The 23,351-nt window shown below is 40.0% G+C and overlaps 2 protein-coding genes across 4 annotated transcripts; one reads left to right on the top strand and one right to left on the bottom strand.

Moving 5' to 3' along the window:
* Nucleotides 1-68: 68 nt before the first annotated feature.
* LOC113045705 (synembryn-A) lies at nucleotides 69-7,924 on the bottom strand. 2 transcript variants are annotated; one of them, XM_026206300.1, is made up of 13 exons: nucleotides 7,835-7,924; nucleotides 7,643-7,733; nucleotides 7,032-7,049; nucleotides 6,367-6,459; nucleotides 5,495-6,105; nucleotides 4,971-5,106; nucleotides 4,292-4,480; nucleotides 3,983-4,077; nucleotides 3,755-3,905; nucleotides 2,318-2,413; nucleotides 1,700-1,844; nucleotides 1,103-1,373; nucleotides 69-967 (listed from the first exon to the last, which is right to left on the bottom strand). In XM_026206300.1, exons 2-13 carry the CDS (start codon nucleotides 7,730-7,732, stop codon nucleotides 829-831), a joined length of 2,034 nt encoding a protein of 677 aa, XP_026062085.1. In that variant the 5' UTR covers nucleotide 7,733; nucleotides 7,835-7,924; the 3' UTR covers nucleotides 69-828. The 2 variants fall into 2 exon arrangements, with proteins under 2 accessions (XP_026062085.1, XP_026062093.1); XM_026206308.1 differs by lacking the exon at nucleotides 7,835-7,924 and having other exon boundaries at nucleotides 7,032-7,345; nucleotides 7,643-7,727.
* Nucleotides 7,925-10,078: 2,154 nt separating this feature from the next.
* On the top strand, nucleotides 10,079-19,424 carry LOC113045687 (splicing factor, arginine/serine-rich 19-like). 2 transcript variants are annotated; one of them, XM_026206266.1, is made up of 11 exons: nucleotides 10,079-10,273; nucleotides 10,855-10,908; nucleotides 11,061-11,183; nucleotides 12,453-12,529; nucleotides 13,224-13,324; nucleotides 13,409-15,754; nucleotides 15,854-17,110; nucleotides 17,201-17,283; nucleotides 17,817-18,125; nucleotides 18,561-18,689; nucleotides 18,788-19,424. In XM_026206266.1, the coding sequence occupies exons 1-11, from the start codon at nucleotides 10,268-10,270 to the stop codon at nucleotides 18,944-18,946; spliced, it is 4,644 nt and encodes a 1,547-aa protein (XP_026062051.1). In that variant the 5' UTR covers nucleotides 10,079-10,267; the 3' UTR covers nucleotides 18,947-19,424. The 2 variants fall into 2 exon arrangements, with proteins under 2 accessions (XP_026062051.1, XP_026062041.1); XM_026206256.1 differs by having other exon boundaries at nucleotides 13,409-17,110.
* Nucleotides 19,425-23,351: the final 3,927 nt, after the last annotated feature.

Below are 23,351 nucleotides of genomic sequence, written 5' to 3'. Positions count from 1 at the left end.
AGTTTATGAAAACGATGCGTTTTCACACGAGACTGACTCAGATTTTTTTTTTCTTCTTCTTCATTTTATTTGTTCTAGACATACATGTTGATATGTTGTACGGGTTAGTAATGATACCGTGAAAGGAAATACATTAGAAATCAAGCAGTACAGTCAAATAACCTGCGCTAAATAGTGAAACTCGGTTCAAAGTGTACTAATCACTCTTCGAATGAAAACATCTCTCTGAGGATTTGAAGAACGACGTCGCTCTGACTGAGCGTTCTCAGTGCAGGAAGCCAGCAGGTTCTCTTCAAGGTAAACATTCCACTCCTGCTAGAGCGCGAGAAAAAGAGAATCCGTGGAGCTGCGTTTCCTGTTGTTACCATGGCAACAACACCATGGCAACACCAGCAGCATTCTCTTCTCCAAGAGTGTTCGTCTGTCCTCGGCGTGACGGCTGTCTCTCTTTGTCTCTTCCTTCCCCCTTTGCTTCTTAGTAGCTTCCAATTTTACGGTTTCTAGTTGGCATCGTGTCTCACACAAAAAATTACATTTTCCCGCTATATTTTGTACATTCTAAATTATTATTGTTATTTGCACACCTTATTCTTCTCTTCACACATCATACGAGAGCTTGGTTTATTATTCTGTTTGTGTCTCAATATAATTTCCTTTTACATCCCATATTTGCAACAACCGATTAAATGAACCAATAACTTATCTCCTTATCATTGTAAGTTATGGGATTTCTAGATATTAATATCGTCTCAGCGCTATATCAGTCATTAGTATAAATTATCTTGCACCTGTCTGTCATTAATCATCATCGTGATCATGTTGACATCATTACTGCTCTGTTTCACTATCTTCTTCTTCCTCTTCTTCTTCGTCCTCCTCCTCCTCCACAGCGCTGTGCCTCGTCTGGCCACAAAGCGGCGCCAGTTTGCCATCCGTTGTCACTCCCATTGGCTGAATGATTTTGCCTCTGAGCGGGTGTAGGAGAAAAAATGCATATATTTAAACATAAGGTGATTACCTATCCACTACACATGTGTTGTGAAAAGGAAATCAGTGATGATTTCACCACATTTCTAGTGGAATCTTTCTGACGCACACATACCGTGAGAGCTTGTTGAACATGTTTATGAGTCTGAGCGCCTCTGCCTCTTTATCTTCTTCAGTCATTCCTTCCATAGGATCAGGCTGTTCCTCCTCCACCCGTCCCGTCACAGGGTTAATCCTGTCCTTGGCCTGTCTGTACTCCTCCGTGTCTGAGTCAGAGTCACTGGAGTACTGCGGTTGAGGAGAGGGGCAACGGCCGTTCAAAAGACCCTGTGCCGCCAACAGCCCCGCTGCATTACCGTAACCAGTGTACTTCACAAACCTGCTCACTGGGAGAGAAAGAGTTCATGGATACCCTACCAACAACTCTATCTTAAATGAGTATTATGAATAGAGTGCCACAGGATGACAGTTTTGTAGGCCAAAACCTGGAAATTAATTAGCATTTTAGCATTTCTGGTTCCATTGTCCTAAAGGCACTTGATTTTGTTTTTGATTAAATGCCTGAAATTTAAGTGTTGTGTTTAAGAAAAGATCGAAAGAGAAGTCGGAAGCTTAGTTCTGGTGACATTAAAGTCATGCAACCGTGGTATAGTTCGTTAAATTGGTATAAAGAAAAACTGTCAGTGCACTTTAAATGGATGTATCCATGTACCATTTTCTTTACAGAGCACAAAGAGAAGCTCAGCTGCACAGTGTTTGATATCAGTGTCGACATGGGTCATGAGTCGCACTAGTTTGCTCCTCAATGTGTTCCCCTGTTCAGGCCTCATCCCAACGTCTCTCAATGGAGGCAGGATCTGCTCAAAAATAGCACAGGATCAGACTCCTGGTACACAGCCTCAACAATAAACAAGTATGCGTCAGACTTAATGTTTCATGTTTATAGAGTGCTCCAAATGTAACACTTAATAGGCTCACACCAAGAACTATAACTATAATAAAAACCATAACTATAAATCTTTAGTAATGGTTCTAACTCTATGAGAATAGGGAAGTCTATTCCTCAGCCATAATGATAACGGCACGGAGAAACAGTATACCATAGTTGAAATCACTTTCAGAAGGAATTTTCCAGCTGATAAACGATAAAAACATTGATAGCCAAACAGACAACATAACTGCAGCACGCACTTATAATAATTTGGTGTGAACCATAATATAATTATTGCTATAGATATCTTAATAGCTATTGTTCTTGGACTGAACAGCCTTAAAGCACACTAAATTGGTGAAAATGTTTTTTAAAAAGTGTTTTGGATGAGTATCCTACCTGCTGTCTGAGATAGTGTCTAGTTTCCCTGTGTGCTTTGCTGCTCTCGGTCAACAGGTTTAACACTGGAGCCAACTTTTCCTTCAGCTTTTGGCCCTGTGTAATTCACATTTGATGACATAACATTTATAATGAAATAAATTATACAAATGCAAAATATATATAAAGAGGATATTTTGAAGATTGTTGTTAACCCTACAGTTTTGGTTAGCATCGATGTATGGACATTTCTCAAAATACTATCTTATATGTCAGAAACATTTCGAACAACAGGAATGGGAGTAAATTAAATTTAATTTTTAGGTGAACTATCCCTTTAATGGGGGGGTTAAATGCTATTTCATGCATACTGAGTTTTTTTACACTGTTAAAGAGTTGGATTCCCATGCTAAACATGGACAAAGTTTCAAAAATTAAGTTGTACGTTTGAAGGAGTATTTTTGTTCCAAATAAACCTCTTCCGGTTTGTCACAAGTTTCGCAAAGTTTTTCCGGTTTGTCACAAGTTTCGCAAAGTTTTTTTCGAGTATGGCTCTGTGTGACGTTAGATGGAGCGGAATTTCCTTATATGGGTCCTGAGGACACTTCTGCCGGAAGAGCGCGCGCTCCGTATAGCGAGGCTGAGCAGCACATACATTTCACTGATCAGAGCGAGAGCGTCGCGAAAAGTCACAAAAGAAGTGTGTTTTTGGTTGCCAGGGCAAGACAACCCTGCACAGATTACCAAAAGAGAAACAGCATTAAGGGACCAGTGGATTGAGTTTATTTTTACAGAGCATCAACAGAGTTGTGCAAGTGTTTGTGTTTGTTCCCTGCATTTCGGATTGCACATCGTTTATTTCTTAAGGATAATGCAGTCCCAACGAAAAAGGGTCACGATCGTGTGTTGGAACCACATGCGGTGAGTAAAACTTCAAATATCTCTGTGTTTTTAACTTAGCTATCAGCGCGTAAGCACATCAAGTAAACAACATGCGATGTTGTCATCAAACTGCACTTTCCACATGTACAGCTTAAAAAAAAGAAAAAAAGACGACAAAGTGGAACTTAGTCATTTTCCAAAACCGCTAAGCAAATATATACAGTTTCAGTACATACCACATAGAGACGCCTTTGCTGATGGTGCTCTTGTTAAATTTCAGCCTCTGGATCTGTGTCACAGTTTCCAAACGCTCTCAACACAAATCTTTCTCTTATAAATATAATAAAAATAAAGACTTTTTGCAGTTATGAAGGGTGCAGTACTACTCTATAGGTACTCAAGATTAACAGGATATTGAGTGAAAACGAGCATTTCACCCCCCCTTTAACATGTATGTTATGGAAACTGAACCCCAGTCTATGAGGACCCTGGAAATCAAACCCTTAACTTTGGCCTTACAAGTGCCATGTTCTTGAGCTACAGGGACACTAGACAGTTCAGAGCGCTCTTTCTCACTCTGTCCAGTCTCTTCTCCATGAAGAGCAGCAGAGTGTGAACGCAGTCCATGTTGACTCCACCGGACTCCTTCGAAGCTTCAGATATGCGAACGGATAGCAGAACATCTAGGCACTGCAGTGGGAGCGCTGAGAGCACATTCACTGTGTGCCTGTGGATATTCAGCACAGGAGAGTTGTAGAGATCAGTAGGATGAGACCTCTCAGAGCTTTAAATTTTGACTCTTACCCTTGTAGTTCCTCTTTTCTATCCTCTCCCTCACAGGGCACGAGTAGACAGTGACGCAGGACTGCAGCTAGGTGACGATACAAATTTGCAGCCTCCTGTGGCAGAAGAAAGAAAACCAAAACAATATTACAATGAAGTGGATAGGTATGAGGACCCCCCCCCCCCCCATGTGTTCTTAACATCACAATCCCTACAGATCCCCATACATTATCTGTGGGGAAAAAAGATTGTGGTGTCAAATTAAGATTTGCAGGACACAGATGTGGTTATTAGGAGCAGAAAAACAACAACAACAAAAAACACATTAACCTCATCTACTTCCTGTCTGTGCACACTGTAGGTAATGTTGAACAGGGTCTTGAGAATCTCAAGGGCACGCTGAGTCACATCCTTAGACGCAGGGGGTGCTGTGAGGTCAGTCAGCACCTCATGCATCTCTCCCCAGCGCACTTCTAAACACTGTTCCAGAGCAGCAGTCAGCATGGACACGCCGCGCTCCTGACAGGAGGAGGACACAGAATGAGTCTCTGAAATCCCCATAGATACGAAACAGAAATGAAACAATTTGTGTATTCTTACAACAATTTGTTTTATGTCTTTTTGACCACTAGGTGGTCTACAGTGATCCTACAGGGGGTCCAGTAAATGTTGTTTTATTTCAAATATATATATATATATATATATATATATATATATATATATATTCACTGCGCTTCTGTTTAGTAAAACTGTAAAATGGCACTGTACATGATAACTGTGCAGATACATAAATGGTATGGTACTATTCACGTTTCAAAATGCAGCTTAATTTTATTAAAAACATTTAATAGGAAGTCCCTACTCCATCTTTCTATCCACAAGTGCATTGGCCTGAAAAAATGTGCACTTCAATAATCCAACAAACTTTGAAAAAAAAAATGTTGTGTAAGCATCACATTAATATCATAATAATTCAATATTCCACATTTGTATGAAAGATGAGTGTTACCTGGCAGAGTTCTATTCTAAGCTCAGGCCGTAAAGCAGTCAACAGAAAGAGAAGCCGCAGTTCATAAAATTGACCACTTGGAGGTGGTGAGGAATGTATACCATCTTTAAGTCTTTCTGACAGGCCATGGAGCAACCTGGTGAAGAAAACAAAGCACAATTGAAAATGTGTTAAATGCTTCACATGTAACAGGTCGCCACGATTTTGCCAAATAATACATGTTCCTGGATCAACATCTTTTGTTGATCCTGGATCAATGTTATAGACCTAACCCGATCCCTACCCCTAAACCTAACCCTACTAAATGTATTCCTAAAATGGAAATGATAAGTGAATAACAAGCGTGTAGAAGCACCTAACCCTGGTTGCAAGTCTAAAACCCTAACCCTGGTTGCAAGTCTAAAACTGACTTTTTTTTTTTGAAAACATATCCCTCAATTCTGATTGGTTGATTAGAATGTTGATCCAGAAACATGTTGTACTTGGTGAAATCAGGTTCACCCACGTAACAGTTTGAGTTGCACCTCAGGATGCAGGCTCTCTCTTGTGCTTTCGGGCTGTTGTAGATGACATTGCACAAGGCCTTCATCGCCTCTTTCCTCCAGACCTCTCCATCATCATGCCCCTCCTCTTCATCCTTCTCTCCTCTAGCATCTCTCTTTCCTCTTGTCAACAGCCCACAGACCCCATCTTTCCTTTCTTTTTCTTCATGACAGTCGTTTTGTGTTTCTCTCCCAACATTACAGTTAGATGCTACATTCACAGGGTTGCTCTGCACACCTTCACAGACCAAAGACTCAGCACAGGCTGCAAAGACACCGACCGAATCATCTCCCTCCCTGAAAGATGTCAGGTGTTGTGCATTGCTGCCGTTATTATCCAGATGTGTCTCTGTCTCGTTCTCGGGAGTGATGTCGCTGTGGGAGGAGCCCCACTCAGCCTCCTCTTCTTCAGGCCAGGTAGGCAGAGCGGAGATGCCCCCGAGTCGAGCAAGAGTTAGAATGGCGTAGTCTGTGATCAGGGGAGCCAAGGCCTTTCGATCACGCGAGATAATTCGCAGAGTTCGCAGACACACTCTCAAAACGCCTGGCTGCAGCCGCATGCGAATGAACCAGATCAGAGCTGCAGCAAGCCTCTGGAAGAGACAGACAGGAATTATTATTTTGCATTATATTCGATGGGAATATATAATGATATACAACATAGCCAAAAATATGTGGACAACCCTTTTAATTTCAGTTACAATTTGTATGTAAAGACCTGATATTCTAGATAGATAGATAGATAGATAGGGAAGACAATTCTCAGATATATGGATGTGATGCTAGGTTGTGCTTTTGGCCATATTTTCTGAAAGAAGTTGAGAAAAAAAGTTTGGGAAACAAGTTTGTCTCACCCTCCGCAGAACAAGATCTTGATCCTCATTCTCATCAGAGTCCAAATCTGAATCAGAGTCTGGAACATACTGTCTCACTTTATTCCTGCGAAACTGAGTGGAGAAGAACAAGCAGTTACAAGAGACAAGAGAAAGTGAGGTAAACAAGCAGAAAAAAAGCTTTAGTAAAAACGAGAGGTGGGATGGAAAAGAATAGTGTCTACCCTTCAAACTCAAGATTCAGATTTAAACAGTGGCCTGCTTCTTAATGAACAACAGAACACTGAAGTTCATTGAAGACTAATAAAGGCTTTGGGTACAATCCCTGACAACAAAGGAAATATTATAGTTTATTTTGTGAGCACAGGCATCATGAAATGTCTAACTGAACCAAATGGCTTTTTGTGTATTTATGAGAACCAATAAATGATCTTTCTGACACACGGCACATTAATCGGTGCTTAGTAACAACAAAATAATGAGCTCCAAAGAGTTCTGACACAGACACTCTGCATCTGACACAGACACTCTGGGTGCCGGTAGGTACATGTGACCCAGGGTGAGACAGCATATTCGTTTCAGATTACCCACCTCTCTCGTTCTTCTTCCCCACAGACGTCTCACTCCCTTTTTTATTTAGCTACAGCAAACCTGCTCTTTTTCTGTAGGTAATGAGAAAGATTTACCTCTTCCAGCTCTCTTTGCTGTTCTCAGTTCACACATTTAGGAGAATAATGAGCATATAGCAAAAAGAGAAAAAATCATGGTTAAAAACTGGCTTGTGACTATTATATACACTGAATGAATGAGATGAGGGTGAAGTGAGGGATAAAGATAAGTGAAGGTGGATGAGTGAGATTTACATTATTAGCTGTGTTAATCCAAGCCACGTGTGCCCTCGGATTGAGGACAGACTGAGAAACACAAACTTTAGCATAGACTTTAGTATTTACTTTTTTCTCTCTTTTTCTTCCACATCAAAAAAGAAGCATTCTGAGTACTGTGAATAACAAAGGGGGAATTTAAAAGGTGTAATATAAAAGGGACAGCAGAATTTGAAGGCTCGGCAAATGCTAGACACGTTAAAACTACAGAAATTGTAAAATGACTGGATAAGTAACGAGAAACACCCTTCAGGTTTTCCCCAGTTCTGTTGTCATGGAAACTGCTAATATCTGAGTGTTGTAGAAGTAGTAGAAGATTCTAACAGTTTTTTTTCTCTGCATGGCAGTGATGCAGAGTATTAATCTTATTATATTCAATTAAAACTCGGTATTTTGCTTGAAATTGTATTTACCTCAGTGTTGTAATCATCCAGGTGTAGCTGAACATTGTCCTGGTCGCCTTGTTTGATAAACTGAATAATCTTCTCCACGTCCACAGGCATTCTTAAAAATTAATAATCAACCAAAACATAAAATGTATTTCTGAAAAAAAAATGCTGATGTAACCTATAATGTTAAAGACACATTCAGAGACTTGCGCTTACCCTCCGTTGTTATAAAAGCACAGGTTCCAAAAATGTGTGATGAGTTTCCTAACAAATGTTTATGTGTCTGTCTTCATATGTTCCTCTTTGTAATCTGACAGGCCTCAGATTTAGCTTTGAGTTTCCCCAAACTAATCCCACCCATCCTCTCTCACTCATTCACAACACTGCTCATAAGACTCCATGATTATGCATTTGGCCCTGTCCATGGGCACAGGTTTGCTGTATTATATTTTCTTTCTTTCTTAATAATGTAAGAATAATTCTACTCACTGCGAGTTATCCTCAGAACAAGAACGCTAATTAGTGAGAAAACCAATAGGGCCAGACAATAGGAACCAAAAAGCTGGAGCTGCTATGGTGGGATTCAGACAACAGTGAGAAAAACAGTTGGAGAGAGAAAGAGAGAGAGAGAGATGAAAGCAGAACAGGTTTATATAAAGCTTAATATATGTAATTAAACAAAGTGGGGCCCAGGAAGAGAAAGGCTGGGGTGACTGGGGTGAGCTGATAGGGGTAATTATTTGTATTGATTGAAGGTGATTAATTGAGGCTAGATGTTGAGCTTCACTGATAGACCCTCGTAAAAACATATAGTCCATTAGAAGAGACAGACATGACAGACACATAGAGAGAGAATAACCCCCAGTATTAGTGGGCTGGGATAACACCTTCACTCTCGACAGGACACAATTAACCTGAGCAGACAGGAAAGAGTTGGGTTTTTTGTTTTTGTTTTGTCTTATTTTATGTTCAGTAAGGTAGAAAGTCATACAGGCTTGGAATGACAAGAGGGAAAGTAAATTATGACATAATGTGTCAAGGTGTTCCCGTAGCTCAACTGGTAGAGCACTGCACTAGCAAGCAAGGTTGGGGGTTCGATTCCCCGGGAACACATGATATGTAAAAATTGATAGCCTGAATACACTGTAAGTCGCTTTGGATAAAAGCGTCTGCTAAATGCATAATTTAAATTTAATAATGTTCCTTTTAAGTCTGAAATGAATGGGATAAATTTAAGATATATTATCAAGCCTAAAAAGATCATTTAACATCAAAAGGGCAGACTGTAAGGTGTAACATTTTTGTGGCAGTATCCAAAATCCCCCTGTAGCAAACCCTCCCTGGTCTCCCCATCTCATTAAGAGTGTAACGGAATAGCCTAGTAGACGTTCATTAAGGTTTTGTGTTGCGTAGAATGGAAATGGAAAACTCTTTGGTTAATTAAATGAATCTAATACTAGTATGCATGCTATGCCTGTATAGACTGCTTTTGAATCCCTTGTAACACTCACTGCTCGTCTTTCAACAGGTGTAAAGATGAGGAACAGCGCCCCCTTCCGGCGGCATACTGGAGTGATAGCTCAGAGAGAGGCACTGACAGAAGCACTGGTGCAAAGAGAGGCACTGGAGAGCAGTGCTGTCATTTCTACTCTGACTATTATGACCTGGAGAATTACTGTTACACACAGAGAATCTGCTGCATACACTGCTGGTCTATTTGGATTTTGGATGATACCATGAATGAAGGGTCACTTGAAATATTGCACAATGAGCATGTTTATGACTTAAATGTTTGCTTATGTATGTATATATATGTTTTTGTTTGTGACAAAACAAAGGCTAGGATGTTATAATGTTTATTGTAGGCCTATATAGACTTACTATATTCCAGTAACTCAAACAGTAAAAGCATGTCACTAGCAGCACCAGGGAGATGGCTTTGACTCTCAGGACCAGGGAGTGCATGAACTGACAAAAGTGCATAGGCCTACATTCAATAATTCATAAAAAATAAAACAGTATTAACAAAAATGCACAGCAAAATGTTTTCAAGGGTTTTATTTTAAGCTTTTTTTTTTACCTTTCGAAACAATAAAGTTAAAGTTTTATAAAAAAACAAATAACCATAATTAATGTGCCAAAAGAAAAGTTATTATTCAGTTGCATTTAAAGACCAATTTTAAAATCAAATAGTATAGTCTTACTATATTATTACACTATATTGTATTTACTGTTTCAAAATCACTTGAGTATCAAGCTCAAACAATAACCATAGTATTTATTTTAGACCATTTAAGTATTGACTGCATGACATTTATATAAATGTACTGTGATAATTTAACCCTGAATTACTTTGTAAGTTCTCTTCTTTCTAGTATATTTTTCTTTAAGTACAAACACATTTCCATTCTCCTATGATTTGCATCGTCGCCACAGAAGTGAAGAACATCATTTCCCATCAGCCCATGCGGGCAGTCTCACAGAAGGGAAAGCAAAATGGAGGAATCAGATGGGATGGGCCTCTTTTTGTGTTCCTTAAAGAAAAATGTTTCGTGCCTCTGCATGCCGTTTTAAAGTTAACAAAAACATCGTGGCGGGTTTTAGGAGGTCATCACCGTTGGGATTCATCAGCCGGCTCGTCTCTGCACTATGAAGGTAAACGTCTCTTATAGCTTGTCTAACTTAGCTAGACAGCTAACCCCTATGGACGACCAATTGTAGGCTATAAATGATTGCTGCTAGTGCGAGAAGGTTGCTTAAAATAAAACACAGGTCAAAATTAGTCAGCTAGTAAAGCTCAGAGCATTCATAATGAGACACTCAGAGCATTCATAATGAGACGTATAGTAAGTATTGCTGGTTACTGTATGACAGTTAACAAGTGAGTACATAACGTTAGGTAGACAAACAGTGCAGTGGAGCACAGCCGATTTGATAGCATCGTCTGTAGCATCATCTTACATCAGTTTCATTCACTGCACACGATCAGTGCTGTCACTGGGTCAAGGAGCGAAGGCACAGTGTTGAATGTCAATACAGATACAGCTTTCTCTTCAGTTTACTCGAGTAAACAAGTTCCCCCGAGTGCTCTTCAAATTAAAGGTAAAGATTTAATGCAGAAGTAGTTTCCTCTCATCTCTCTCGTATGATTATCAAAACGGGTGAAGCTTTATGATCTCCTAGAGCTGATGTTTCAGATCTAGGTTATTTATAACAATAGTGTTGTCTGTGTGTAGATGGGAACCGATGGACAGGCAGAAAAGGACGAAGGAGAAATTGTGCCAGGCAAGGTAAGTGTCATATCAATATCATTAGTTCAGGAGCAGGTTGGATAGTCAGTCACTGCGATCACATGTGTATTGTAGACCATAAGATAAATATTTATCATGCACAGCACTCTCTGTTGAATATGCCTGATGTCTTCTGCCTGGTCTTATTGTAGTCACAATCTGAACAAAGTCCTGATGAAGAGGAGGAAATGGAGTCTAAAGCAGACAGAAGGACAGTTGGCTTAAGATGTTTCCAAGGAAACAGAGAGACCTCGGAGGATGAGCCTAGTGAACTGGTAAAATAATTTAGGCAATTTGTATAATTGTAAGTTATTAAGGGTGCTTTCACACCTGCCTTATTTAGTTCGGTTGAATTGCGCTAGAGTTCATTGTCCCTCTTGGTGCGGTTCGTTTTGGGCAGGTGTGAATGCAGCAGTCGCACTCGGGTGTGCACCAAAAGAGGACCAAACAAGTTTCCCGAGAACAAACAGACCAAAGAACCAAGCGCAAGCACTATCATAATTCATAACGGAAATATGCTATATAAAAAGCAGCAGTCATTGTCTAATTCTATGAATGAGAATATTTGTTAATGCAGTTGAAAACCAAAGCAGCTCTTCATATTAAAACATTGTGTAATTCATTGCTGTTTTCCGTGCTTTACAAGAATGCTGTCCGGATGAAGCCTTGATTCCTACTGGCTGTAACTGCAATACACAAATGTGTGTGTTTGTGTGCGTGTATACATGTATACAGTGGGAAAAATAAGTATTGAACACGTCACCATTTTTCCCAGTAAATATATTTGTAAAGGTGCTCTCACCATTACAATTTTCTCCAGATGTCGGTAACAACTCAACTAATCCATACATGCATTCACATAAAACAAAACAAAAAAGTTCAGAATTTAAGTCTAATGTGTAATAAAATGGAATGACACATGGTAAAAGTGTTGAATTACTGAAGTTTATTTAATACTTCGTACAAAAAGCCTTTTTGGTAATGGCAGCTTCAAAACGCCTCTTGTATGGAGAAACTATAAAAATTTAAAATCTTAAAAAATCATTCTTTATAGATAAGATATAGACTATTAGAGTGGGAGTATCAGTCAGATGCACATAAAAATGCATGCACTCTTATTTTAATGTTGAGGTTCGTCAGCGGTTACTGATAGCAGGAGTAACTGCTACATTTGTAAGTGTTTGCATGTGCCAAGACAGATATAAAGCCACAATAAGCCAGCAGAACAAACTTGTCAATCTATCTTGATGAATGATGCAGAGGACTGTAAACAGGTGAACTCTGACCAATAAGAGGACAGGTTTACTCACATGTGACCTGCATAAACACAGTTTGGTAAGCTTTGCAATGTTGCCTTGTGAACCGAACCAAGAAGAAAATGTAACATTGTAACAAATTATGTCCCTGTTTCAGAACAAAGCAAATAATCTACAAGTCTGAAAACTACCTAAGTTCTGTCCTGTTACATGCTTTGTCTGGCTTTAATTTACCCAGTTTGAAATCGGTGACTCTTGAATCATTTAATTTTTGTTGCACTCTTGTAGGGGGCTGCTGTAATTACTTCCTCTGAGCCTGTATTTCTTGTGCCTCAGCTCAGCTCACAACCTCAGTACCTGGACTGGTAAGTGCTTAATTCAGCACATAAAGCTCAAAATTGAGCTTGAAAGCACCAAAATTTGGCTTGGGTTAATTTTGATTTACTTTGAGGGATGCAAGTGTTGTCTCATTGATGTGCTTGTTGAATGCTATAAAGGAATCTTTAATCATCTTTGAAAGGTGCTGACCTATTGAGGCAAAGCGTAGTACACATTTGTGTCCTTTGACCACAAAACCAGGACCAGATTTTCAGACTATGATTTGTCCTGGGACAAACAGTTATAGATTCAGAGCTTCAGGGATATGATTGAGTGTGGAAGATTACATCATATAAAAACAAAATTCAGTCAAAAAACCTTTTTCCATTTTATCTGTTTCATCATTGGTGTATTTCATTGCAAATTTCACTGATGCATATTGTCTTCGTATGGGAGAGTAATCAGATGTTTTTTTCTGTATTGAAATGTTATTTGTTCTGAATTTGTTGTAATCCTAGTATTTATAAAGATCTATTTTGCTTCACTTATTAGTTTTTACTAAACGTTTAATTAAGAAATGTTAATAAAGTTTTGCATCATTTTTATTTTTTGTCTCTGGGACAGAGAAAATTTCAACAGTGCAAGTAACTGGGTCAGCCAGAAAAAAACTTTGTTGAGGCCTGTTTTGAGTTAAACGACTGAAAAACTATAAGCTTGCTCATATTATTTCTTCTCCTTTAGTGACTTTGATGTGGAGCTAACAGCAGAAGTGAAAGTCGAGAATGGTGCGTCTCTTGCTTTATTGACATCTGTTACCCCAAATCTTGGTTACCAGAAGCCAGGTAAGTTCAAGTCCATAGCTTGCCTAAGATAATGTTAATAGCACTGTGTGATCATAATTCCTTTATTTTCATTGTCTTTCTTAGGATCCTTCTTAAATGGAAATTTTCTCTTCCCACCATCTTTAAAGAAAAAGAGAGTTTGTATAGACAGTTTTTTGCCTGCAAGCTCTTTTCCTGGATGTTACTCAAGTGTAACTAAAGCCTCAGGACTGGCCTGTGCCCTCAAAAACTCTGATAGGGTCATAGAGATGGCCAAAAGCCCTCTCCCCTCATCACCCTCCAACTCACCTTCATCTCCTTCATCTGCTCCCTCTTCCCCATCCTCCTCCTCCTCATCTTCATCTCCTGGTGGAATGGGTACAAACTACCATGAGGATGAGGACCGAGGCAATGTTGGAGACAGCAGGGTCAGCAAAGGAACTGGAGACTTTGTGTCATCAACTTCATCCTCTTTGGTGCCATCGTCAGTGCCTGTGCCACCTTCTTCTTCCTCGAATCCCTCACTTCATGCATCTTCATCATTCACACATCCATGCAATGATGGACAGAGGGAGAGTTTAGAGAATGACATATATGACCCCTTTCACCCAACAGAGGGTGAGGGGGAGAGAGACCAGGTGTCCACTGAGGACGAGGAGGAAGAGGTTGATAAATATGATCCATTTGAACCGACAGGTTCTCCGGCCTCTGAAACAGAGGAAAAAAGATGTGTGGATGAGGAGAATGAAGGAGGAAGCAGCATTAATAGCGGAAGGAATGTTGCAAAAGCTGATAGAGCGTTGGAAAAAGGTACACCTGCTGGCACAGAGGGGGGTCATCCAGATTCAACCGAAATTGACGCTCCATCTTCAAAGTTCTATAATGTCCCTTTAGAAATCAACAGCAAGCGATCCATCAAAGACAGAATAAGGGAACAGGAAAAAAATCAAAGAGAACGGGGAACAGACTCTGAACACTCTGAGATAGAAGAAGGAGAGATAGTGGGAGCCATTGAAAGAGGAAGAGAACGAGTGATTGAGAGAAGGAGGGAGGTGTTGCTTCCAACTTCAAGCAGTCCTTCTTACCTTCAAGCGGGTGTCCCAAAACCTGAGAGGATCTTACGGGTTTTAGAGGGTGATGGGTTTGTATCTGTCCGTGCTGATGAAGAATGGGAGAGGGAGCCAGTGTCTTCTGTGGGCGTCGGAGATCTGAGACGAAAACTTACAAGTAGGAGGAATGAGAGGTTCAGATCATGCCCTTCTTCCGCATCCATATCACCACCCCATGTCCCTGTTTTGCCTTTACCCTCTCCTTCCTTTACCAATTCTCCACCTCTGTCCACTGATAAAGGGAGGAGTCGCAAATCCTCCAAGAGTTCAAAGGACAGGGATAGACGCAAGCGGAAAGAGGGAAGAGTAGAGAAGGAAAAGAGAAAAAAAAGGAAAGAAAAGGAGTCAGCTGATGGTAAAAGAGAAAGCAAAGAGAGGGACAGTGAAAAAAGGAGTGTAAAAGAGAACAAAGACAAGGATAGGGATAGAGGGAGAAGTAGCCGAAGTGAAAGCCACAAGAGGAAAAAGAAACACGGGAGCACTCCAGAACATTCCTCTCGCTCCCACTCCCAGAATGCCCCACGACATGCACAGAGTCAGAGATCTTGGTCCAGCCACTCTGAGGATCACCACAAAGATAGAGACCGAGATAAAGAGAGGGAAAGAAACCCAGAAAGGAACCACGAAGGAGACCGGGATAGGGATCGATGGCGAGATGAAAGGGATAGAGAACGAGAGAGAGACTCCAGAAGAAGAGATGAACGAAGGAGAGATAGGGATGATGATATCAGGAGATCGAGCAGCCGAGAGAGAGGCAGTACAAAGAGGAGTAGAGGAAGTGACAGTGACAGGAGAGACAGAGAGAAGGAGATGGTTGGAGAAAAAGATCGAGACAGGGACAGGAGAAGAGATATTAGACCTGTTGTACCCCCGTCCATTCAGGATCTCAATGGCTCTGATCTTTTTGCGATCAAACGTACCATCACTGTTACCACCACTACAACAACCACCACAGTACCGGGTTCACCACCCCATAGCCAACGGCGCTCCCGCAGCCGATCCCAGAGCTCAGACAAACATCGTAAGAGGAAGAAGAAACGTAGGAGGCGATCAGATGATGAGGAAAGAAAGGATGAGGAGCATAGGAGTGGGTCACAACCCACCTCCCTCACACCTCTTCGTTATCATGGATATGAATCAGACCGACTCTCGGATCGTCCTGAGGTAGACATGCTCTCTTTGGATGGGGAAGCACTGGATTCAGACTACCCTTCACTAGAGGACTCACCACTACTTCCTCCTCCTCCTGAGCCCCCTCTACCCAATCCTAAAATGAAATCCGGAGCACTCAAAACTAGCCAATATCATCTCAAGAAGAAATCCAGATCTAGCAAGACAGTTGGTCAGTCTGAATCCACCTCCTCCTCTTCTTCTTATAGACCAAAAGCCAAAAGTAAAAACCTTCTGTCATCTCTCTCACCACCTCTTTCTGCGTCCTCAGGCAACACCACCTCCCTTCAACCTACAGCGTCCTCGTCCACTACTAAGCGAGGACGGAAAACCGGTAAGGAAAAAATGGGGAAGAAGGATGCCTGGCGTTCTGGCAGGTCCAAGAAGCTCAGCGGTGGTAGCAGAAAGGGTAAGCTCCAGTCTAAAGTCTCTGTCCTGGTTCGTGAGGGAGTTAGTAGCACGACTGGGAACTCTGGGAAGTTGGGTCTTGACCTTGTTGGTCCTGGTGGTGTTGTAAGTGGAGCTTCAGGGCCCTCAGTTGTTGGTGGGTCTATTGCTGTGGTTTTCCGCCGAGACAATGAGAGCCGATCACCATTTCTTAAGCCCTGCTCAGAGACACTGGCTCTTCCAGGGAGGAGCAAAGACCCAAGCAAAACTGGAAAACAACGCAACATACTCGGGCCTCCATCATCAACAAATCAAAGTGGACTTAAGTCGAAGAAACCTAAGCCAAGCTCTGCTACATCCACATCTTCATCTGCCTCTTCCCCAACTTCCTCATTGGCAGCGAAACGTAGAAGGAGGCCTGGAAAAAAGCCCAGAGAGAAAGGGATAAGTGGGGATGGAAGTGATTCTAAAGGTGTTAATAGTACTTGTAGCACGGTTGGTGGTGGTTGGCCGGGAGTATCAACAGAAATGCAACCATTGGTTGGAGTTGGATCCAAGCCATCCAGTCCTCCTTCAGCTCTTCCTGGTCCCACTCCCTCCTCCCCTTTATCATCCTCCACTTCCTCATCAGCAAGTATCCTTCCTCCATCTTCCTCACCACCACACACATCCCCACTGTCTTTGCCTCCATCTCGAGATACTAGAGAGTCATCCCCAGATTCTCAAACTGTTGATAGTAGCTGCAAAACACCAGAGGCTTCATTCCTTTTGGAGGAGGGCCCTGGTCAGTCCAAAACATTGTCTCTCACACCCTCAAAGTCCCCTGTCAGCCCTCCTGGTCTGCTGTCATCGCAGATCAGGGGTGATACCATTACTCAGTCCACTTCAAGTGCTAAGCCTCTCTCACCAGATGATCAGAATGGCTCACCACCATGCTCTACTTCAACAGCTTTGGTGTCTGCCTCCGTCTCTCATTCCAGTGCTCCCCTGGCAAATGACCCTTCTTCATCCTCCTCTTCTTCAGTGTCCTCATCTTCAGTTAGCAAGCCACCACCACCTCCACCTCCTCCCCCTTCAGCTGCACCATTACCCTGGAGTCTACAAACCGGAGTAGACTGCACTGCTGGAGGGGTTTTAGCATGTGAGTATTTATTGCACAATTTTTAAGTAGTTCTCTAATGTATAGTGGGATTAGAATGCCATAAAGTTATGCTGTTAATTTCCTTTTCAGTGACCGCTCTCCTCTTCAAAATGGAGGAGGCCAATATAGCCAGCAGAGCCAAGGCACAGGAGTTCATCCAGGCCACAAGTCAGGTAAAATCTGTGATATTATTACGGGGTGGTCACATTACACTCTTCGTTCCATTGACTTCCATTCATATGAATGCAAATTCAGGAGACCAGAAAATGGATGCTCATGTGAAGAAGTTTCCAAAGTTCAAGTCTAGTGAGTTCGATCTGCAAATTTGAACAATTGAAGACATGGAAGATCGATACATCACAGTGTGACCTCTAAGCGGAATAAAAAAAAAATACCACTGCAGAATTACAGTGTTACATAAGTGTAATTATTTATTTTTTAAATCATCATATCTCGTAGGTTGCGGAGTCTGAAAAAGTTTTGCATGCTTTAAAGTCTAGTGTGACTGCGCCTTCGCTATTATTTTATAAAATGTTGTTTGCCAATTATTCCATAATAATTCTGTATCCTGTTTTAAAGCAGCTCTACCAGAGGCCTTAAGTATATCCTATTGACTGTTTCAATATCTGTTGGTTGAGAAGTAAATTAATTAACTTACTTAAAAGTGTAATAAAATTGTAAGATTCTCCCCTTTCATTTTACACAGATTCTCTCTCAGGCCAATCAGAACCAGGCACAGCCACACCCTCCTTCATCATCCTCATCCGTCTCATCACAAGTTCCTCCACCTCCATCACATGCTCCACCCCAAGGACCTGCTTCTGCACAGTTTATTCTCCACAGCTCTGTTCCATTGGTTGGCTGCACCAAAACACCACCTTCACACATGCTCCCTGGACTCTCAATGGGTGGAGGCTGTGCTCAAACTCCTCCGCCTCCCTTGCCCTTGGGAATGTCAGGGCCAACAGGGGGCAGTGAAACGGGCTGGGATAATGAAAGTAAAGACCCAGACAAGGTAAAGGCACTTCATTTAACACCGTTCTCTGTCTTTGTTTCACCCCATAGATCTTGTAGACAAACATCAAATTCCTTTCGTTCTATACATTTCTATATTTCTGTAATTAGGTCTGCTAGAATAATTCAGTTTTAGTTTCAGAATTAGCGATGCACAATAAATATTGCCGATATTTAATTTGCATCTTGTCAGTAATGCTCTACAGTACAGTTGCAATGTGAATGCAAAGATAATAGTTTTTGATTCTAAGTTCAGTTCTGTTGGCAGGATGCCAAAATGAATAATTGAAAAACAGTTTACGGACAAAAGATATTGTTTTCTTGCTTTCAGTGTTTTTATGTATTTTTGTGCTATTTGTCTGGAAATCAGAGCAGCAATAAGAGAAGTTAAAGGTTTACCATGCTGCAGTCAATCTGATCAATTACTTTTGATTAGTATCTGAAGAAGCTCCACACCCAGGAGAGGGCAGTAGAGGAAGTCAAACTGGCCATCAAGCCTTACTACCAGCGTAAAGACATCAACAAAGACGAATACAAGGATATCTTAAGGAAAGCTGTGCACAAGGTAAATGTTACTTCCAGATCGCCTTTATTTGCAGCACACAATATAGGGTTACTAATAAATATCAAGAAAACAAGACTAAATCTGTCTTTACTTCACAGATTTGTCACAGCCGGACAGGTGAGATAAACCCAGTTAAAGTGAGTAACCTAGTTAAGCTGTATGTCCAGAGGTACAAGTATTTCAGGAAGCACGGCCGCAAGATGGACGACGAGGAAAAAGAGGACAGAGAGTCTGCCTCGATGCATTCCTCAACATGATTGGACAAAGTTTATTTCTCTCCATCTGGTCGAGCAAGTTTTCAAAAATCTCGTCCCTGCACGTGTTTGGGCCCACCATGTCTATTGAGTGACAGTTGTTTGTTATATTGCTCTGTTTCCCCTATGTGTTGACATCATGTAAACTTGAGTACTTCACCCTCCTTTCTGTCTCCTTTTCTTGTCTTGCTATAAATATGTATGAATATAGAATGTGGTATGATATAAAGTATACTGAAAGCATTCTGAGTATACACTTGAGAGAGAGAGAGAAAGATGGAACATACACTTTCTTACACATAATATTCAACCTGTATATACTTTAAATACACTACATAGGTGTTCTTCCGTCCCCTCTCCCTTTCAGAGAAGGGTGCACATTTTAAATAGTAAGCTAGCTTACACATTTATTACTGTTGAGTGTGAAATAATGAATGAAAGAACTGAAAAACAGTAAACATTAACTTTCCCTGTCAGATTTTCTTTAAAACTAGGATTGCAAGTGCAACTTCATTCTTCTTGCTGCGTCGGAGAGCATTCATATGTAGAGGTGCTACTCAGACACGTGAAAATCTTGCAGATTTTGAGATAGCTATGGAATGGAGATTTATCAGTTCCATTTTGTAGGACAGTGAATGTGTATATACATGGATCAAAATGATGTTTTATGACGTTTGGTTTGTTTTTATTTTTTACTTCAATTATAAACAGCTGAAATTTAAAACTACTCTCACCTAGCTGGAGAATTTGTTTTACCCCATCAAAGCTTCTTATAAAATAGTTGAGTTGGCAGAAGACAGTCAATGGAAGAGGTACTACCGTGTGTATATGAATGGTTGAGATAAATGCATGCATTTTGCATTTTATTTGTAATGAAAAAACAAAAACAAAAAACAATTGTAGTTGTTTCAAAGGTCACATGAGAGATAAACTTGTGCCCTAACTTCCAAATGTAGACGTCTGACTCTTTTCTTAATCAAACTAAGTTTTCAGTTTAAAGCTCCATAAGCATAAAAGCAGGAGTTCAACATCATTTGTGACTTATTTCTCTCAATTTTAGGTGTATGTGTGATTTGCTTTCTAAAAGCTTGCCCTATTATGATTACTGAGTTGTAAACTAAAACCCTCTTATAGTACAGACGTTGCAGTTTCCCTCTTGTAATGCAATATATGGTGACTACATAAATGCAAACAAACACAAATGTGCATATTTAAATAAAATTTGCAATGTAACTACCTCAGGTATCATATACTCTAAGAAAATATAATGGCAAGAAATTATCAGTACATTTTCAGTGAAATTTACAGAAATTTCATTCAACCATTAAAAAAAAGTGCATTGCATAATTTGAAGTACGGGTAAAACAAGTTTAAAATTCTTTCATATTAATAAATTGGAATATTTTATGGACTTAAAAGAGTGTACAATATTTCAAGTAAAGCTATTGGGACAGTTCTTTTAGATACTAGAGAGATAAGGGAGAGTAAACCACAATGAAAGTCAACTGTTAGAAATTTAGAAATATCACTGGGGCATTAGGACGCACACAGCGTAAGCACCCCCTGCTGGCCTCACTCACACCTCTTCCAGCAGCATACAGGTGCATCTCAATAAAGAGTGTTGTGGAAAAGTTCATTTATTTCAGTAATTTAACTCAAATTGTGAAACTCATGTATTAAAGTAGTTTAAAGGGTTAGTTCATCGAAAAATCAAAAGTAACTCATTCTCATGTCGTTCCAAACCAGTGAGACCTCTGTTTATCTTCAGAACACAGTTTAAGATATTTTAGATTTAGTCCGAGAGCTCTCAGTCCCTCCATTGAAGCTGTGTGTACGGTATACTGTCCATGTCCAGAAAGGTAAGAAAAACATCATCAAAGTAGTCCATGTGACATCAGAGAGTCAGTTAGAGTTTTTTGAACCATCAAAAATACATTTTGGTCCAAAAATGGCTAAAACGACGACTTTATTCAGCATTGTCTCCTCTTCCGTGTCTTGTTGAGAGTTCAAAACAGCAGTTTGTGATATCCGGTTTACATCAGGAAAAATGCATATTTTCTTATAATATGCATTTATTTTTACCTGTTTTGACAGTGATTCTGTTTATGCATAGAGTTAATGCAAACAAAGACTGATTGTGCTTTTACAATATAAACTCTGGGCTATACTCGCTAACGTCACGTAATGGCGGGGTTTTGAAAAGTGAATCACTAAACGAATCATTTGAGAATAGCTGTCAAAACAGGTAAAAATAAATGCATATTATAAGAAAACTAAAGTCTTTTTTGTCATTGCATGCATACAAAACTGTTGTTGGGGACTTCTAAAACAATATTTGGAACATTTTAAATGCCATAATAGGTGCTCTTTAACAGCAGCTAATTATTCAAATTAGAAACACCTGGTCGCTCTATGTAGAGCAGCTAGAAGAAAGAAACACATTTCAAAGAGCAAGTCTCACACAATGAAATAGAAAATTAATGAACGATCTTATTTAAAAATCAGAACTAGAGGTTACATCTCTAAACACGTCAGTCTTTACCATATTATCACAATGATTGCAGTTACCGCACCTGTAATTTCCTATACTTGAACTTAACCAAGCATTTGATTTATTTGCGTGACGATGGCTTCTCAGCAATTTGTCTTTGATTGTAGGTGCTTTTCGGAACGCAATTGAAGGAAATTCAGACATGACTTCTTTTAGATATGATCACTCATAACTATTTGCCAATTACTTTTTAAAATTTTCTTAATTATGTTTGCCTCTGAGCTATATTGTGTCACAAAATAAAATGAATTGTCTGAATCTTATGATTTGTGTTTTTGTTGTTATAGCTCATCTCTACTAATATTTTTTACTTTGTTGTATGCTTTATTAATCACCCTATTTTTATACCCTCGTTCTTTAAATATTAGAGTCATATCCTCTGCCCTGATGTTAAAATCATCTTCCCTATCACATATTCTTTTCAACCTCTACTGTCCTGGAATGTTCTCAGTCATCCTTAAAGGATGGAAAGTGTCTGCTCTTAGTATAGTATTTCTGTCGGTTTCTTTTCTGAAGGTAGTGTAATATTCCATCACTGTCTTTAAATATCTTGAAATCTAAAAAATGAATCTCAGTGTGTGAATACTCTAAACTCAACTTCAAATTAATATTGGTATTATTTACTGTAGATATGTGTGAAAAGCTAAAATATCTGCCTCCGAACCTCTCCATATCAATATAATATCATCTATCTGCCCAACCACTCAACATACTTCAAATAAGGATTTAAGTCAGAGAATACAAATCTCTTTTCCCAAAATTCCAAAAACAAATTAGCATAATTAGGGGCAAAACAGGCACCCATTTTTGGAAACATATAGAAGGTTGGAATCCTAGGGTTTTTACAAAATAGGAAATCAGACTCCTTTTTTTTTTTTAATCCATCCCTTTTCTGCATACAATAGAATATCAGTCAGTATTATCGTATTATTATTATTTTAAATCACAACATAATATACTTATTTATAAATTATTCATTCAGTCTAACTATGTAATATACTTTTTTACTTAGCTCTTTTTTTCTTTCCTGTTAATTTGCTTACTTTCTAAATGTTCATTCTTCTTTCCAGAGAAAGAGGAAGAGCACCCCTAAAAACCATTATGACATCAATGACCGATTTTTTTCAATTTTCAAACACACCGCAATTTTTGTTTTGCTAATAGCCTAATCCATTGGGGAAAATAGCCTAAATATTTGGATCTGGCAGGTTAGAGTTTAAGCTCCATCCAAATAGGTTATTTACAAGACTTTCAGGGTACTTCAGTCAAACCAGCATAACTGGTCACACCGAATGACATCTTAAGGTCAATAGTAGCCTACTTCAAAAAGACACACCTGCAGGGACACGAAAATGTGGAAACACTTTTCTCATAACAAGTGGTATCCGGTTTTGATAACCATACAACGACGTAATATAGCGGGATGCTATAGCCTACTGTAAACGTAAACGTAGGCTACCGAAGTTAAAGGTTACAAATCACAGTTTATCTACACAAGTGTGGTTTAAAACAATGTGGGAACTCTTATCGTATTCTTCTGCTACTTCTCTTATCAAGCCCGCATATTTATTGTCCCTGCCCTCACCGCCCACAACTGTTTGCTTAAACAGTACCGTCGTAAGCTCGTGCTGGAATGCGTCCAGGGCTCAAGTATAGGTCTCTGCAGGAAAGTAATGGGAGTTACAAGATCAAGGTGTTTTTATACCATGATACCTGATTGGTTGATGTAATAGTGACGTTAGGTTTAGGGGTGGGGTTGGGTAAGGGGGATCATTTAGATTGCATGATTCAGAAACACCCAGCTGTTTTAAACCACCCACATGGTGATAAACGCCCCCTTTTGCTCTGCAGAGATCT

This window comes from Carassius auratus, chromosome 3, assembly GCF_003368295.1.
Source record: "Carassius auratus strain Wakin chromosome 3, ASM336829v1, whole genome shotgun sequence".
Taxonomy (NCBI): Eukaryota; Metazoa; Chordata; class Actinopteri; order Cypriniformes; family Cyprinidae; genus Carassius; species Carassius auratus.
This window is presented reverse-complemented; position numbering and strand designations above follow the sequence as displayed.

Excerpts from the sequence above, each read along its gene's own strand:
- LOC113045705 (XM_026206300.1), bottom strand. The coding sequence starts at position 7,732 with ATGCCTGTGGACGTGGAGAAGATTATTCAGTTTATCAAACAAGGCGAC. Across the intron at positions 1,845-2,317 it reads GACACTATCTCAGACAGCAG|ATCCTGCCTCCATTGAGAGA; the intron begins GTAGGATACTCA and ends ATTTTTGAGCAG. Across the intron at positions 1,374-1,699 it reads TGTGCTCTGTAAAGAAAATG|TGAGCAGGTTTGTGAAGTAC; the intron begins GTACATGGATAC and ends TTTCTCTCCCAG.
- LOC113045687 (XM_026206256.1), top strand. Across the intron at positions 10,909-11,060 it reads GAGAAATTGTGCCAGGCAAG|TCACAATCTGAACAAAGTCC; the intron begins GTAAGTGTCATA and ends GTCTTATTGTAG. Across the intron at positions 12,530-13,223 it reads CAACCTCAGTACCTGGACTG|TGACTTTGATGTGGAGCTAA; the intron begins GTAAGTGCTTAA and ends CTTCTCCTTTAG.